The sequence below is a fragment of the Psilocybe cubensis genome, chromosome 2, assembly GCF_017499595.1.
Source record: "Psilocybe cubensis strain MGC-MH-2018 chromosome 2, whole genome shotgun sequence".
Lineage (NCBI taxonomy): Eukaryota > Fungi > Basidiomycota > Agaricomycetes > Agaricales > Agrocybaceae > Psilocybe > Psilocybe cubensis.
The window spans coordinates 148,496-168,114 of NC_063000.1; the positions used below are offsets into that span (position 1 = coordinate 148,496).

The window sequence follows — 19,619 nt, forward strand, 5'->3', positions numbered from 1 at the left end:
AATTGTATTAAAGGCATAGCAAGAGGGAAGGGGATACAAGACGTTGGACACGCAATGGGAGTTTGAAAAAGGGCCAATGAACTTTGAAAGATGGTACAGAGGTGGAGGGCGCGAATGTGCCTTCTACGTCACGTCGATACTGGACTTCTTCGTCACTCTTACCTTCCGCTCACGATGTCAAAGAAGGTTGCGTACGGCTTTATCAAACTCCCTCTTCCCTTGCAACAACCACACAGAAACCTCGTCACGCCGCCTTTTATCCTCTTCTGTTGTTGGTTTCTCCAAGTATCCCGGATCGCTGGAAATGGTGGTGGCAAAAGAGGGAGAGAAACCGTTGGGGTGTATGTCCTTGGTGCGCCTAGGGAAGAAGCGGTTTTCCAGGAATACATGGACCGGACAACTAGCAGCTCAGCGGAATCGATGCAGACAAACACATCGGTGCAAATGGAACAGGAAAGAAGGGAGAGATTGGTGGTTGAGATGAGGTAGACGCACGATGTTGTATGACGCCGCCGCCGACAATTGGGAAGCCAGGCCTGATTTGAGAAATTAAACAACTTTGCATATTCAAACTGTTACCGGACTTCTGAGCGGAAAAATCCATAGAATTGATGCTCACGAGTGGAGCCTGGACGGAGGTCGAGTGTGGGAGTGATGTTAATCATCAAGAGTAGAAACGAGAGCGGGGTCGTTTGTAGGTGGAATTTGGGAGGATATCTTGTCTAGGTGTGTTTATCGGTTGATATTGCATGCGGAGTGCAAGCTCCTTACAAGTCATCCCCTCAAAGGACAGCGCAACAGCCGCGTTGCGCGATTTCTCATCCTTGTCCGTCGGCACTGCGTCTCTCTGCGTCTTGAGTCGTCGGAGGTAGTGGCGGTGAACTGCGCAGACGGCGATGGCGTGTTTGGCCTTGTTGTGAACGTGGCGAACCCAATGTGGCGCCTTTGCGCTGGCTTTGCGAATAACCAGTGAGCGGTCTTTCTCCAGAGGTAGCACTTCCGTAGGTGCCTTCCACGGGATTATCCCTCTGCGCTAGTATGTGTCACTGCACAGCAGCGCCCCGCCGACCGGTGAGCATTCTGACCGTTGGAAATCAGACAATTTCTCTCGTATCACATCCCGGACCTCACACGTGTAAATCACCCACAATCTCCTTCCATATTATATTCCTCATAATCTGTTCATCCCATATTTAAATTTTCTGCGCCTCTCACACATAGCATGTCTGACATACAACATAATTAAACGGATTTTAATAAAACAGTTTTAATTCAACCGTGAGCTCTACAAAGAACACCCGGTATGAATGAACAAGTTCGTGTCACTGGCTTCAGTGGTTGGGGCAGCAAAGGGCTTTCGTCGTTCCAAAAGCGCAGCAATACCCGTCTCCACACTGGGATCTTTCGACTTCGTAATAGTTGGAGTTGCATCCTATGCACGTTTGCGCTGCCCTCGACCAGCCTGAATTTGCGGGTTGGCATGAACCATCGCAAAGCGGCGCGGTGCCGTCCCAGTAGCATCCCATAGCTGCGAGTTCGGTGTTGGACAATGCAGTGTAATCTACTGCTTTCTCAGCGCTCTCAGCCGCAAAAGCAACAGAGGTAACTGCCATTAAGAAAAAACCAATGAAAAGTTTCATGCTGGAAAATTCCGCTGTAGATATTTTCTTATCAGCTTTTTTAAGCAAGAATTGGGGTGTGAGAAGAACTTACAATTGTTCTGAAGTTATTGCTTGAGGGATTGTGAGTCGCAAACGGTATTCTTTATAGGCCAGCCACTTTTTGTTATTTTTGTATACACCGACCTACCTAGGTTTGTCGGTTCCCTTAGCTCATAAGTTCTGAAATAACCCTTGATACTAGACGCCACATAATGCATTCAAACACCTACTGGACTCCCCCTATCCGTCGGAAACTGCCACCGCAATTTGGAGCAGCAGTCTCAAATATGTGATGATCCGTCAGACGCAAATCTTAGAAGTCGAACATTTGACTGTTCAATCTTCTATTCGCGAGACGTTTGTGTCGACGTAGTCTTTAAAACAGCTTATATGCTATTAGAGTGAAATATTGCGCAATACGTCAAAGGACTACATGGTAAAACGACAGAGACTCAAGAAGCTATACTACTATAGCGCTCTTTTGTCTGCTCCAGAGAGTGCCGCCCCGATCTGCGGCTGCAGTTTGTAAAAGAGTAAATATATTAGCTCAGCGGAATATCCTCGGTCGTGCTATCAAAAATTCGTGATGATCTTTTCCACTTTCATTCAATGTAACAATAATAATTTAGAGAACTCGAAGTCATCCTCAAAGGACAAGACGTGCGCAATGGATAACGCACTAAGTCCAGTATTTCAGAAGTGTCAAAAATGGTCATCAAAGTTGTTTGTGAAAACGAATATTGAAGCTGTACTGACTCATTAGCAGGTCTACAGTGCCCGGTTCCAACCTTGATATAGTACTGATGGTACTGACAAGCGAATATGAAAGTCCATAGCCATCATGGGCGTATGTCGGAAGTTTGCGAAATGGTTATGCAATACCAAGGGGGAAACGATTGCAGCAATCCGACCATGGCAATGGCAGCCCAGATACAGAACCTGTATGTGTCCATTACTCCTTGCCACTTGGAAAACTGACTATGTAGTATCATTGGTGTAGACGAGTACGACACAATCCCGACATTCAAAGCAAAAAATTAACTCGCGCTGGTCCAATGCATTGATGGGTATGCAAGGGTGTGACCTTGGAGGGCGCTGAAGACATCCCAACAGCGAACTTTTCAAGGTCGCAATTTGCGTCTAAAGTATATAGTTCTTCCTGGCCCCTTAGACAACTCCAGTGCGGTATCCTGTCCCTCATTGTCTGTTAGACACCCTCATATTGTGTTACAGTGTCCAAGCAACGTGGAATTGAAGTTCCGAATGGCTGCCGAGCTCACGCACCCATCGAAATACTCCCTTGAAACCTCATGCGTAAGATCCCTAGCACAGCCTCTCTAGCAATTGTGTTCGTACGTGAAAACACTAGACAAGAAGTGTAACATGCTGACAGAAGGTAGGTTACCTGATACCCCATCTACGCTCAGCATAGCTGCTGAAGCGGTGGGGAGGTGGTGGAGGTATTGAAGAGCATCGTTAGCGAGCATTCGAACGTCGTGTTGATCGATTCCTCGACAATGACGAGGGTGTGGTCCTGGTGGCACGTGGAGCAAAGAGATTTGGTTAGGAAGACGGTGGGGAAGATGATGCGACACTTTCAGAAGGACAGAAATGGTTTGAATTCAACCGTGTACTTTACAAAGAACAATCGGCATGAATATTTAATGCGATTTATACCCTTTGGCAGCAAAGGACCTTTTGGCCCGTCATGCAGCAATTGCCGTTCCCGCAATCGGATCGTTCGGTTTCGACGTAGTCGTCACTGCATCCTATGCAGGTTTGAGACGCCCTCGACCAGCCTGAATTTCTTCTTTTGCATGAACCATCGCAGAACGGCGCAGTGCCGTCCCAATAGCAACCCTGAGCTGCGAGTTCGCTGTCTGACAAGGCTGATAAATCTTTCGCTTTATCAATGCTCTCAGCCGCAAATGCGACAGAGGTCATTGCCATTAAGAAGAAGGTGATTGAGAACTTCATGCTGGTAAAATTTCTGTCAAGGTTATTATCAGTCTCTAGAAAAAGTGTGTAAGAATTTATGTGGATGATGAACTCACAATTTCTTTGAGTTTATTGCTTGAGCAATTATCACGGTCGAGTGGTCTCTTTATAGGAAAACTGCACCGGGTTATTTGCCTATATTACCCAGATTTTCGAGTTTCACAACCTATTTCTACAGGCATCATGACATCATATATCCGGTTAACAAAACCTCTAAGAGACTCCAATAATGCTTCTGAGCAAGTACTGCAATTGGCCTATCATTTGAAACTGCTGCCGTAAATTTGAATGGCAATGTCGTCCTATACGTCAGGCTGACTTCTATTCATGTCTGAAATAGCATGGTCGACGGATCAGGGCACTCTGTACCATATCATAGTACTTCAAATTGACCTCCTAAACATCAACCATAAATGCGCCTGTATCTCAACGGGTACGTGATTACTGGGTATATACCCTATCAATGGTCCCTTGTCAGCTACAATCCTACGACAGCGAGCAAGATAGTGTCTAAAGGTGTCCATTGCGGCGTTCAGAGCATGTATACGGGCCCGACAGAATCTTTGACAGTGTAAGGCGGCATGTATTTGCTACGCTAACCAGAGCTCTAGGTCACTGTATAACACCTTCTTCACTAATTCCTTACACCACTGTAGCGCATCGCTATGGAATTGAGTGGATTTGGTAGGTCGTTCATCGCCTTTGGTATCCTACTTTTCCAAATCGATATTTTGTCGTCAGTGGCGGGGAGGTGAGTCGTCGTTCTGTCTGTGCGTGTAGTATACATGCAAAAATTAGTAGTTGCTGTGGCGTGGGATCCTACCTTAACACATCCATCGTAACCGGGAAGAACGTCAGTCACCTATCTACCTCTGCAGGAGCAAAATCATGTACTCCCGATCCATCTCTTTGGTATGTTCTTTTTCCCTACTCGATTTTCTCAACGTTGGATCCCACTTTATCTCAGAGAGGTTTAATGCCTGTTTGGAGGTAGAGTGCACGTGTTAAAAAAAAGATAACGATGGAGAATATGTATTCCCATGTCTCATTTTCACTGGGTTTATTCCCCCACACCGCACTCGTCACTCCCGTATCCGATTGACCATACTCCCCAAATCAAAACTATAAAATAATACTACTACTAATATAATATTAATAGCATTCCTGCCCGCCGCTACTGCCATCGCCCTTTACAAATCTTCATCTTTACGTGCACAATCAAATCCAGTGACGGTGTCCTTGGTTTACCTTTCCCATAAGGCAACTCGATAATCCGTCCTATGCGTGGTGGGGTTCCCAGAAAACAGTGAATCAAATGTGTACGGCTTGCCGAGTTAGAGTGAATTTCGGTGGAGACCTGTGTTCCTGCTGACCGCATTTGCACATGTAACGTATGTGCTTAGTTGTGAGATAGTTCAGTTTGGCTCAAAATATACAGTCCCACGGTTTTCTTTGTCAATGATCAAATGCCACTGAATGCTTACTGCTTCGTGATTATATAGCCCTAACTCCATTCATCATTAGTACATCTAACACTTGCCGCCCACCTCCCACAAGGACATGCATACAACTCATTTATGCGCACTGAAACAGTTTTAATTCAACCGTGGACTGTACAGAGGACAATCGGCATGAATGTGTATGAATTCATACATCTTGGCAGCAAAGGACTTTCTGGCCAGTCCAGCAGCAGGCGCCATTCCCGCAATCAGACCTTTCGGTTTCGACGTAATCGCTATTGCACCCTATGCATGTTTGAGCGTCACCCGACCAGCCTACATTTTTTCCTTTGCAAGAACCGTTGCAGAACGGTGCAGTTCCATCCCAATAGCATCCCTGAGCTGCGAGTTCAGCGTCAGACAAGGCGGATAGATCTTTTGCTTTATCGATGCTCTCAGCAGCAAATGCGACAGAGGTGACTGCCACCAAGAAGAAGGAGATTGAGAATTTCATTTTTGTAAGTTTCTCTATCAAGATTGTTATCAGTATCTCAAGCATGTCGGTAGAAATTTTGTTGTACACTGAACTTACAATTTTGTTGGAATTATCACTTGAGCAATTATCCAGGTCGAATTTCGTCTTTATAGGTCGTCTGCTTTGGTTTGTTTTCCTATGATAGCTAGATTGCGAAAATTTTGACCTATGTTTGGCGACTCTCTTAGTTCGTAGATACCGAAAGAAATCTTTTTGATACGCCACATAATGTCTTTAACGAAGTATTGGAATATCTTATCCATTGGACACCGCAGCCGCAGATTGGAGCAGCAGTCATGTGTCATGCATCCGGCAGACTTCTGAGTATTATAATGTCTAAATCGCACGTATCAGTGCAATCTATAATATCTCATAGTACTTTAAATTGGTCTACTGAGCATCACATTACTTTTTTTGTTGACAGAGAACAATATTTCTAGTTGGAATCGAGGCATCTGCTGTGTGCTAAAAGTGAAGGTCGTCTACCTAGACTCCACCGAGATATACACTACTAAGATAAGCGAAGTTCTAGATCACCTTACTTGTAATTGTTTGACACTTTTTGCACTAATTACTTGAACGACTGTGGCGTGACGTTATAGCACTTACATATTGAAACTCAGGCATTACTGATGTGCGTTCAGGAAAATGTTGAGGTAGAAGGAATACGAAGGATATGCTAGACGTAGCGAGTAACCAGCTTCTAAAAATATATGATATAAAGTATTGGTTTACTCTATACGGGATGACAATGCCAGGGAAGGGAGACAAGAGACGAGAAGATGTTGAGGAGAGTGTGTATACAGGAATATGGTACAGAAAGATGTAGGAGACTCGTGTGACGTATAAAACGGAAGCAATGAAACGAGGCGCTCGGAAAAGTGACGTGTGAATCGATGTACCTTTATAATCCGACCTTTAACCCTCCTATCCCCTGTCCACACACCCACCCCTGCACCCCCGCACTGCTTCTCAATAGGATCCATCTTTGTCTACAACGCAAAGCGTGGGTTTTTCGTCTTGCACCCTCGTTATTCGCCATATTCTCTGGTTTTTGTTCCCGTTCTCGTTCAAGTCGACTGGATAGGGGTGACAATGACGTGTAAAATACAGACCACATCAGTTTTTATCACCGGAAAAGGTCCGGCAGACGTGAGGAAACTGACGAGGATGGGAAAGGTGCGTGGTGCTAATGGAGGTGGTGGTGGAGAGTGGACAGTATAGAGTTTCGCGGAGCTCAGTTAACCGCTATGCAAACTGTCTTTATCCTTGTTGACGCAGGGGAATCTCCTCAGTTGGAAAGTAGTCGTGATATTTTCGTTCATGACGGCATTAATGAGGTGGAGTGGGAGTGGGGGAATCGGAAAATGGTGTAGTTGACGGCGCTAGTGATAACGGTGCCAGTGGGGTGCATAAAAGAGACCAAAGTGGTGAAGATTATGGCAGATCCAAAGCCTAAACCAGGGAGAAGCTACCAGTTACCCACTCCCCATTCTTACCTCATGCAAAAACCTCAGCCGTCAAGAACCCCATCAACTCGCGCAGGCGCAAGTCGGAGAAACAAACAAGGGGGTGGTTAGGTCTCTTGATGTCAATGGTGAGGTTGTGGTTGTGCAGGGAGATTGGGTGGCAGGTGTGGCAGGGTCATCATTGTGCGGGGTTAGCAAAGCGTCTGTGTGCTCAGCGTCCATTTCTAGTTCGGTGTCGCACTAGTCGTCGGTCTTCTGCAACTCCCGGTGGTACCCATCGTGCAAGGCTCCAAGTCTTGCCAGCCCCTCGCCCTTCTTCAATATCAGAAACAATGGGGAATCTTCGAGAACAGCATGTTGCATGTCGTCGGTGGTATAGTTGGCAATTGGTGTTGAAAACTGGAAGACTCAAGCTCAAGGCTTACATATTTGCTCTTGTTAGGCCTGGGTAGGTCAAGCGGACCCTAAAAATGATGCATGCCGGTTATCGGCAGCCTCCAAGGTTGACCTTAATGACAACTAAAATCCTCCAATGCGTGTCCAAGACGCATACTTGTACTTTCTCGTTTCCCACACTGCCACCGTCATTTGAATGTGAGAGAACACCGAGAGAGTTCCCAAGAGATATTGAGATCCATTGACGGTCATCAGACGCGTCTTGCGAGATTGTTCTCGCCTCCGAGTCGTTTGCATTGTTGGTCTGCACAGCGGAAAGGAAGGGAAACGAAGGGGTGCGATAATCCGTCTAGATACATGTACAGTTCTGGGGTCATACTGTGCCGATGTTATGTTGGGTAATCAATCAAACAGTGTTTGACATAGGAGCATTAACATACAGCCTGCATAAGCATTAAGAAAAGTCTTTATGGTATAGACCTTAGATTTGGGGTGGCACTGCACCTCGTTCATTTCATTGACTCGGATTTGGACATACATCGCCCTCAGTAGCACAAAAATTGTTTTAATTCGACTATGTACATCGCAAAGTACAATAGACATGAATATTTGTGGTAATTGTCTTAGATCCTTTGGCAGCAAAGAACCTTGTGACCTGTCAAGCAGCATTTGCCATTGCCGCAGTCGGATGTTTCGCTTTCGACGTAGTCATTGTTGCATCCTACACAGGTTTGAGCGTCCCTCGACCAACCTACGTTCCTGCCTTCGCATGAGCCATTGCAGAACGGCGCAGTGCCATCCCAATAACATCCCATGGCAGCGAGCTCGGCGTCAGATAAAGCAGTTGTATCTATCGCTTTATCAACGCTCTCAGCAGCAAATGCAACAGATACAACTGCTACTAAGAAGGTGATTGAAAATTTCATGTTGGTAAATTCGCTGTCAAGATTTTGTTATAAGTCTCTCGATGCCACATGTGTGTATGAGGAACTCACTATTTGCTTAAGATTACGGCTTGAACAACGCTGATCGTCGAATGGTGTCTTTATAGGACAACGTCTTTGAGATATTTTACTAATTCTAGCTAGCTTGCGGGAACTCCCGTCCTACATTTGGTGGGTCCCTTAGTTGACAGATACTGACAGAAACTTTTCTACGATGCGCCACATAATGCGCCTAAGAAAGTGCTAGACTCTCTTTAATTGTATATATTCAAACCAGAGCCACAAATCGGAGCAGCATCCTTGAGTGGATTACCGATAAAGAGGAGTCAAAACTCACATGGCGAATATATGCCCTCTGCCTATCAACTGAATAGCAATATGTGGATACAAACACACACATTCAAATGTTAGTACAGGTAAGAGCGGGATAGTCTTCCATAGTGCTCACTAGGAACTCAGTGTTCAATCCGAACAATTGATCACCCATAGTAACAATCTATACGTCAACTTCTTTTGTCGATCAACTTTTTGACACTGAAAGGCCTTGCTACTGAGCGCTAAATTTGAATAAGTCCAGTACTCCTAGGTTATCAATACCACTGAATACAGACAACATCATTGTTGATCAACTTCTGTCGACAAATAAATGGCTTTCTAGTGAGAGTTCACCGTCTACTGGGTACTACATTTGAATAGGTGTTCTACCTAGACTTCGAAACAATTAAAACTGCAAACGACCCCTTGTCCTAGTTCCCTACTACGCAGCTGGCATGACTTTATCAATATACCGTCGTATGTTTACAACCAGGATTGACTCAAGTTTTGACAGTATCGGGAATACAAATGATACGCTACCGGTAACCAAAAACCAATTTCTCAGAAATAAGTTATAAAACGTCAGATTATACCGGATGAAAAACGAAGGGAAAACACGAGAGAAACAAATATCACATGGAAGATATGAGATCACACTCGTCTGCACGGAAGAGAATGTGAACGCATGTGGCAGGTGCGGGATGTGATCCTCACCTTTCCAACCTGTCTTTCATCTCAATTATTTTCCTGCCCCCTATCAGCAACCTCCGACTCATGTCTCTCTCTCAACACACCGTCAACCATGTCCCTCGCAACACCCTCAACCGGACAGCTTACCCAAACCAGCATTGCCATCTTACACTGAATACATCTCAAATTTCAAGTGTCGGGGCTTGAGCTTCATCTATACTTCCGAGATGCACCAAATAACCCCATCTCTGTGCGCACAAATGTATAATCTTACTATTTGTGTTATGTTTCCCATTTCTGACAAATAGATTTGGCGTCTGACGTCTGACATCCGGAATGGAGGGAACGACCCCACATACGTGCTGTTTACCTAAAGCTGGCATATGAATTACCGATACAATTTCCTGATGAAAAGAAGCAGGCGTCTACAGTATGGTGGAAGATGTCTACTATGTATTGACATATACTACATACAGCGAGAACGAGGGTAAGCGAAACGGAGATTATACCTAATGGCGCATTGTGTGTTTAGGAGATCCATAATGTGTATGAGCAAAAGTCTGCGATCTGTAAATGGGTTGGTATAAGACTAGCGCAGTGCGCTCGTCGATGACTTCCAGACGGGAAATGAGGATATCGACAATTGATTGGTATCCTTTCTTTCGTGCAAGTCCGAGTGCTGTATTACCATTGAGGTCTCGCAAATTGATGTCAATGGCGGTGAATGCAAGGAGTCTTTTCACTGTCTCAACGTGACCATTACAACATGACCATGTAAGGGCAGTAAACCCATAATTGTCTTGAACATTGACATCTACCTGCGAAAAATGAAGGATAGCATCCACAATCGAGCAATATCCTTTACTCGAAGCATGCATGAGAGCGGTCCATCCATTGGTATCTTGTGCATTGGCATCGACTTCCGGCGCAGACAAAATCCGCGTAACAACATCACAGTGACAGTTGTATGATGCCCATGTCAGCGCCGTGAATGCAAATTTGTCTTGGGTATTTACATTCACCCCTGGAAAGGAAAGGATGGCATCCACAATAGAGCAATAACCATCTTGTGAAGCATATTTGAGAGCCGTGAATCCATCGGTATCTTTCGTATTGACCTTTATACCGGGGACAGATAACAGGCGCTTAACCACCTCGAGGTGACCATTTCCTGAGGCCCATGACAGCGCTGTGAGTCCAAGTTCGTCTTGTATATTTACATCCACCTCCGTAAAACAAAGGATGGCATCCACAATATGGTAGTAACCACTACGTGAAGCATATACAAGAGCCGTCCTTCTATTGATACAGTGTTGATTGACTTTTATTCCGGGGACCAATAACAGGGTTTTAACCACCTCGACACGACCATTACCAGACGCCCATGACAGTGCTGTAAATCCAAGGTTATCTTGGATATTTACGTCTACCTCCGGAAAACGAAGGATGGTGTCCACAGTAGAGCAATAACCATCTCCAGAAGCATATATGAGAGCTGTACATCCGTTGGTACACTGTATATTGACATTGATATTTGGGACAGTCAAAAAGCGCTTCACCACATCAAGACGGCCATGAGCTGATGCCCATGTAAGAGCTGTATTTCCCCACTTGTCTTGGATGTTCACGTCAACTTCCAAGGAACCTAAAAGGGTGTCCACGCAACAAGGGTATCCCATCCACGAAGCATACATAAGAGCTGTCAGTCCATCGCAATCTTGACCATTAACATCAATTCCAGAGACCGTTAAAAGGCAGTGCAAAACGTCAACGCGACCATGACCAGCTGCAAACATAAGCGCTGTAATTCCACAACAGTCGAAACATGTGTGTTTGAGGTCTAATCCAGCGAGGAAGGAATCCATATTTGGGTAATCATTGCTTCCACTAGTATACGAGACCAATATGTGACTGGGCTGGTTACCCAGATTGACATCAATTCCGGGAATGGTTAAAAGACATTTTACAACATCTGTCTGACCTGCAGATGAAGCGATCATGAGCGGTGTCATTCCTTCAGCATGATCAATGTGTTTTCTTGCCGAGTATCGCAATTGCATACGAAAGAACTCGTACAACCGATCTGGCCCCCTTATGTACACGTTGGGATTGATGCTCCCGGATGTCAGGAGAATATTAACAATTGGCACATGGCTTTTGACAGCAGCACGGAAAAGGGCCATTGTAACCTTATGGTTTGAGATGTCAAGATTGGTGTTAGAAACTGGGAAAAAAGCTTGCACAATGTTGTTGTGGCCACGAAGCACCGCGACGGACAGTGCTGTAAGCCCATTTCTATCTCTCAAGTCTGGATTGAGTCCTGGAATGCCTAATAGCCCTTTAAATATTTCTAAAGAGTTTTTTGTGGCAGCAAGCAGCAGTGCAGTGTGTCCATTTTCATCCTGGGCATTAACCTCAATTCCAGGAGTCCGAAGCAAGAGTCTAGCAACATCTGTACGATCCTTTAGGCAGGCATATAGAAGGGCAGTGCGCCCGTTCAAATCTTTGACGTTGATGTCGACGTCGAGGCACGAAAGAAGGACACGTACGGCGCCAAGATGACCAATACGTGACGCGTGCATGAGGGCAGTAGCCCCTCTGGCATCCTGAAAATTTGTATTGATTTTTCTGTTCGAAAGAAGGTCCGAAATAATATCGATGTGACCAAGGATTGAGGAATACATCAACGCTGTGAGGCCCCGTTTGTTGCATAAATTGGGGTTGGTGTCTTTGCGGAGAAGCAACATGTTTACAATGGTTTTATGGCCTTCCTTGCATGCGAGAATAAGTGCAGTGTCTCCGTTGCTCGTCTGCGCATTGACATCAATACAACTACATTCAAGAAGGGTCTTGACCACTGTGATGCAGCCATTCAATGCAGCAAGTGTGAGAGTCGTGTGTTTCTTTGTTGTACGCAAGTTGCAATAACCATCCCAGGATAACGGCATCTGTAGTCCATGGTATGCAATAACATGGCTCGGATCAAGCCAACTGAAACCAATTCGAGAGTCAAACAACGGATAGTTGGGAGTTTTTAGGACAAAGTTGTGTACTGTTTCAGTTGGATATGATTCCCCCTCACACTCTCGAATGTGAGCTGTCCAATTCTGATATGCGTATTCGAGTAAAGGAGCGTCATGAGATTTTACAAGGGCCTTGAATGCAGTATATGTCAGCTTTTCCAGTGTGGTGAAGCGGAAAGCAGTGAGGTAAGAATTGCATGTGTTTCCAATAAATGCGTGTGGTGCTTTGATGAGATACTCAGGCCAATTACTCAGAAACTCGTACGCTGTATGATCTAAGCATAGATTTTATATCAGTAACACCACCCCAGCGAGCCTGAAAAGATAGATTGACTGACGGACAAGACGAACAGTTCCACATCTTAGCTGGATTTCAATGATTCCGCAAGACGAAGCAGTGATCATATCTTCAGCAGGAATGTTTCTTTCATTGAATGAATTCTCTCCCTCTCGAATAGCAAGTGCGTGTGCGAGCTCAGCAATGGTCAATGGGCGGCGGGCATACATGATCCAAGTAATAGCCCGTTTTGCAAATGACGGGTACTCCCCTTTTTGAGAATTGATCCTGTCCATCAAGGAGATATACATTGATTGTACATCGTCGCGGAGTCCGTCTAGACTGTTTGATAAACTTGTCATGGTGGTGTACCCCTGTAATGACTGTGACCTGAGCGTCGCAAGTAGGAACCTGGGAAAGGATTGAACACGCATTCGAATCGTCATAGATAGAATAGGACACGCACATTCCACCCGAAATATTCAATATTTTATTACATATTTCCTCCAAAAAACCCTCGTTTCTTCGCAATATCCGAGCGACACTAGCCGCTTTTGGTATGGTCTCATGGAGAAATAGACGGATATCCTCATGATTTTGGTCCCCGATGGTCATGTGCACTAAGTCCTGTGGGAAATCGAAAACCTCGAAGCCAATAATTCGTGACGTGAACAATAATGATGCGGGAAGAGCTCGGAGAATAGATACGAGCTCAATCTGATCACGATCCGGCAACTCGTCCAAACCATCCAGTACAACCCGAACATGTTTGAATGCTGATACTATGTTGGAGAGAATTGTGACCAACTCGGTTGTTGAAGGATAGCTTTGTCGTGTTTGATGCAGATCGTAAAATCTATGGACATGCTCTGCAACGACTGGAAGGCCTCTGTACCTTGTGAGCATCTGGCCAATTAGGGACCCCAAATATTTTGATATAGTCCAGGATTCGTTGTGTCGACAGTACAGGAATAGAACAGCATTACAGCCTCTGTCATCTGAGAGGCCGAATTCCATGAGGTATTCAATGACAATTGCTCTAGAGTTTGGGGATAAGATATAAATACAAAATATGTTCATATAAACTCACGCGAGCACGGTCTTTCCTGATCCAGCTATGAACTAGATGATTAGCCATAGAAATCACTGAAGCAAAATGATATGCACGCTTTCCGTCCAACAACAGAATACTTCTTTGTACAGATACCCAGCTGTTGAATTGGGTAGAAGACAAAAACCACTCCCCGGTTCCCGGCGTGCGTTTCGAAAGGGTATCGTAGTGAATTTCTTCTGACCTTATATGTGTTAACCATTGTACAATACCACTAAGTTCTGCCCAAGCGATCAGGTCCTTTGTGTAAATTGTGCATATTTTGTAATAAATACCCTGATTACGGGAGTGCACATCTCCATTTCCCATATACACCGTCTCCCCCGCAACAATTGTTGGCTTATGGAGATTGGTGAAGGTGGCATTGGTGTACGCGCGCAAACCTACAAAGGTACCATGTGCTGTCAGCGGACAATCTAACCAGCAGAAGCCTTGGCCAGAAGTGCACCTGTTGAAATCATTGAATTGTTTAACGTGCTTATTTCGAATCTGGTGTGCTGGTAATTTATCGTGGTGGGTGGGAAGGCGTTTTTGTGATCACTTCCACACTCTCAGATATAAGTCTTGTACTCGGTGCACTGCCCTTGTTCAGCGGTGTAGGTGTCATAATTAAAATAGCCCATTTGCAGTGTCTTTCACTACGATCATGTCGAATAACACTTTAAATAAACCTGTGATGTATCCTACTATGGGTACACCTACCTGTAATTGTAATGTATTACCCACGCTTGATGTCTATTAGTAGGACAATCTACTGTTCCAAGGAGTGTCGCTGTTATTAGTTTCATTTCCAGAGCTGGTGATGTGGAGTCAACCTTATTCTTATAAATTATTTCACTCAAAGATAAAATCCACACTGTCATATACTCGAGTATAATTGACCAGTAAGAAGCTCTGGAATGGTTTTAATTCAACCTTGTACTTTACAAAGAACAATTGGCACGAATGTCTGTAACCTCCGAATCAGTCCCTTGGGCAGCAAAGGGCTTTAGTCGTGCCAAATGCGCAGCAGTTGCCGTTTCCGCACTTGGATCTTTCGGTTTCGACGTAGTTGTTGTTGCATCCTATGCAAACTTGTGCAACCCTTGACCAACCGACGTTGGTGCCTTTGCATGAGCCATTACAGATCGGTGCAGTGCCGGACCAGTAACATCCCATGGCTACGAGTTCGGTGTCGGAAAAGGCAGAATAATCCGTCGCTTTTTCAACGTTTTCAGTTGCAAACGCGACAGGGAAAACTACCATTAAGAAGAAAGCAAAGGACAATTTCATGCTGCTAAATTTTGCCGTCAAGATTATGTTATCAGTTTCCCTCTAGACAGTAAGTGGAAAGTGAGCTGTGAGATGAACTTACAATTTTTCTGAAGTTATCGCTTGGATAATCATGATGGTTGAATGGTATCTTTATAGGAAAACCACCTGGAGGTATTTTTATATACTAATTAATTCGTGAGGTTCCGTTCTTAGTTTGGCTGTTACCTTAACTGATAGATGCTAAAAGAACCTTTCTACGAGACGCCAATGTCGTTCAAGCAAGCATTTGTCGATCCCTGTCTCCCATCCCTTTGAAAACCACCCCGCCCGATCAGAACAGTACTCGCGATCCGGTAGAAATTGCTGCCCCGAATCGGTGGTACAGTCTCGAAAGTAAATAACAAGAATATGTACTACTCCTATCCAATGGAAAACGCAACTCAGAACGCATTCTCGATAAGGTAACGAGTAGTCTCAGATAATCAATAAACCTTTGGCATACGCTTTTGTCAAGGTTAATTTACATGCATTCAAATTAAAATACGGCCATGGTTCTGTTGTATAAGAGAAAATGTTCAGATGTGCTTCCTTGTAAGTTTTCGTAAAGCAGATATCTCCACACACTCTCCCATAGTACTTCACTGTTACCGTACTGATTAGTAGTTCATATCACAGTATGTGTACCATCGATGTATTTTTACAAGTGCAATGGTCACCAAGGCACTGAACAGCTCATGTAGCGTGCGGTGCACGTGGTGCTGATGGGTAGTTGCAACAGGCCAATGAAAGTTCTGAATAGAAGTAGCATTCTTGACACTGTCGATCAACTTCTTTGTATTGACAGTGAGGAGGCATATTAGTAAGATTTCAACGTTCAGGCCTCAGGCATCTACATGATTTCGTTATAAGATTGGGCTCATCAGGAACCAGCACCCCCTTAGGTAAGCAAAAGTTGGCTAAACGGAGCTCAAATCGTCTCGCTTCAAGTGTTTATGCAACACTTTTGTGCTAATTTCCTCCCTGACTGTGGCGTAATCCTACAGTGTGCTGTATTCTAAACCGAGGATGTATTGGTGTGGGTTCCGAACAAGTTTGAAAGAATGCAAATAAAGTGTTGCATACGCACAAAGATCGAGATTGACCCCTTCAAATCCATCCATCATCGTTCTACCTCTTGCACCCAGACTCTGATTACCCCTATCAGTTCCCTCTTCATCTTTCTTTGCTGTCAGCGATCCTCATGCCCAACCACACAAACTTACTTTCGCTTACATTCCATCACTGTCAAGGTGCCGGTCCAAATGCATACATGCATTCATATCGAGGGTCTGGTGCCTTTCCTACAGTCTTATCCATATTCATGCATCGTTTATGTTCGTTTATGACTCCCGTGAGCAAACAAATGTCCAAAAAACCAACTGAGAATGATAAAACAGACCACGAGATCAAAACACTCAGCTGGGTGGGGAAGACAGCGAATCTGTCCGGCGGTGAGGGTCATCAGATGATGCCGAGGTGGTGGCGGCGAAGATAATACATGCTGATCGGAGCTACATGGATAGGTATTAGGATAGTGAGGACCGAGGGGAGGTTTTGGAAGATCCAGAGCCAGAGTGTACAGATTCAAAAGAACCATATGAGAAATTTTCAAAGACCAGACTCAACAGCCAAGGGTTGACTAGGGTCTTCTCCCAAGTTCAAATATACGCCATACCCCAACCCCCAGCCATCGTGCCGTCCCCAACCATCATACAATTAAAGCGAATTGTCGAGAGCCCCATCAATCTCATCAAATGGATAGTTCACGAGTGCATCAACACACACGTTTCTTGAATTGGAGGAGACTATTTCAGGGTGGGATGTGGGAGTGCGAGTGGTGGTGTTGAGATTATTGATGTCGATGGTACGTTTAAGAGAGTCTAAAGAAACCCTGAATTGATTGGGTGTCTGCTTGGAAATGAGGATGAGAGTGGAGTTAAATTGGGTAGAAGGGTCATGACGCAGACGAGGAGATAACGAAGGAGGGGAATAAGGCTCCCGCATGTGTGGCTTCTGGGATATGCAAAAGCTCCGTGGTGGTGGAAAAGTAGTCAGTGGCGAGCCCCGAAGCTTCGTATTTCCATTCTCGGTCAACAAACCGTCGAGCATTCGGCATATCTGTGTGATGACTCGCTCGACTACTAGATTCCTTGTTTAGTGTAGACTCTCGTGACTGCATGTATAGATTAGATAACGGACACTATCGGTCACTCTAGTTAGGTGTTGGATGATATGTATTTCTGATTTGACTGACTATTTGGCTGACAAGTTTGTATGACTCGTTTAACTACGTAGTTAGTTAGCTTCAGAATTCTTGTCGTATATAGTTCTCGGACTCGTCGAGTTGATTCCTCACGGAATCAACTCAGTGCCAGATTCCAAAATCCCATAATCCATTTCGGGCACCTTCTCCTTTTGTATATTTTGAGTCTCTGACAATCTGTTGGACAGTATCTGACTGTTATTTATGTACTTAAATTCCGGCTTTCCATTCATCTCAAGGTTACAACTTGACTGTAATAAATTATAGCTGTGCTTGATGTATTTAAAGCATAACGAAGTAGATGTCAAAACTTTCCTATAAAAGAGAAAGTTACGAGTCTTTACGTAAGTAAAGATGAGTTCTTTTATCCCCACAACCCAGCGAGCAAAAATGTCCTCGCCAATTGTCCCCATCAAAATATTATTGATGCGATCAATGTCGTTACCGCTATCGGTATTTTCCTTAAGCGGTCACCGGACCCCCTAAGCAACCCCTTTCCAATTCATTCTACGACTTCTTTTTACCATTGGTTACTTTAAAGGTTGTTTTTGATTTGTTTTGATCGCAATGTGAATGTGCGTTTCCATAAAATTAATTATACCCAACAACAATAGTCCTACTCAATTCACTTTTTTGCGTTGTTGTTTAATTTTTAAAACCATGTGGAACCATCTAGCCAACATGCTTATATATTGTACTAATACTTAGAGATGGAACAAATGCACTCTTTGAACTATGGGTCTGAAAGGTTGGAAATAGAACTGTGCAGGCACACACGTTCCTTGATATTGGTAGCTTCATCAATCAGAGTTCAAATAGAAATAATTACGTGTTCTTGGGTTCTGGGCGTTCTGTACTATTTGAATTTGATTTCCTGATTCATGATCGTTTCTCACGCATACCAATTTGTTCTTCCCCTACGTCGGGCATCTATTGGCTTACAGTTAATATATTTATTGACGTAGTATAGACAATGCACTTTTCTCCGCACTGTTTTACCCATGGCTTCCGCGTTATCCCCCCGTTTCCAACAGTATGTTCACTGTTTTATCTCATTTGGTTATTACTTATTTTTTAGAGTCTTTCCGCCTCCCATGGACGATGTGTACATGGATCAGATGGATCTGATAACCCTCTACCGTTTCTCTTAGACTTGCAAGGAGCTAAACGACAGCGTTTCGGGCTATATGCACCGCGCCTTCCGTCCCAAAAATTTATTTGCTCCTATCTTCAAACCCAATGAACATTTGCTGTTTTGTCTTCTCTAGTTCAAGACTGGCCTGGTTATTTCAGGTTCCACCGTTTTGCATTTTACTTGTTTTAGTGGTCCAACGCAAAGCGTGGCATGACAAGACTTTACATCTCACAATTGTATAAAATATTTTTTAATCTAGATTTATATAACATAGTTAATATATATTAATATGTTCTGAATGTACAGCCAGATACTGGGCAAGGTTATGATTAATTACTATGACTTAGGTCTACTACAAGCTTAGTTGTGTCAGACACAAAAAATAGCTGCACAGGTTATAAGGCCTAATTGTAAGGAAGAACTTGTCTATTATAATTTTCATACCTGCTAAATATTGAAGAATTTCAGATCTGCTGGGAGAATCCCGTATGGAAAACTGATGGAAGAATGCTCATGTGTATGGCTGCCCAAGTGGGGACATATTTCCCATAAATATAATTTTCTTATTTTTGAAAAGTGCATCAAGAGTGAAACAATATTGTGTGCAAAAACATTTGTTTGGTGCGCATATTTCTTTTTGGCATAGTTTGATGTTGCTGTGAACACAATTGGCTGTGTGGAAACATATTTCAAGCATAATTTGCAAGTGTTAGTGTATTATTTCTTCCCCAAAATACATTCAATGCATGGAAAACATTATTCAAAATGACCATCCCTTGACCAAAGTGGCCAGTGCTCAATGCAAATTGAGTGTAGTGACCGTGGGAATATCCTGCGTACAGTGTGCGCAGGATATTCCCACGACCTGCTTATTAATTCACGGCCAGTACAAACACCACAACAAGTAAAATATAATAAGATCATCTAAACTAGGACTGAAAATAATTATTATTGCCAAAAATACTTGTATTTTACCTAAAGTATATGCAATGCATCTCAGTAATATATCAGGAATTACCAGAGAAGTTCAAGTTGCTCAATGCAAAGTGCGGCAACCGTGAGAATAACTT

General features: G+C 44.0%; 1 protein-coding gene across 1 annotated transcript; it reads right to left on the bottom strand.

Annotated features, from left to right (window-relative positions):
• Nucleotides 1-9,956: 9,956 nt before the first annotated feature.
• Nucleotides 9,957-14,319, bottom strand: JR316_0001579 (uncharacterized protein; the record flags this gene model as incomplete). Its single annotated transcript, XM_047887382.1, has 7 exons — nucleotides 9,957-12,745; nucleotides 12,809-13,158; nucleotides 13,214-13,786; nucleotides 13,838-13,862; nucleotides 13,915-14,079; nucleotides 14,134-14,241; nucleotides 14,307-14,319. 7 exons carry the CDS (start codon nucleotides 14,317-14,319, stop codon nucleotides 9,957-9,959), a joined length of 4,023 nt encoding a protein of 1,340 aa, XP_047752305.1.
• Nucleotides 14,320-19,619: the final 5,300 nt, after the last annotated feature.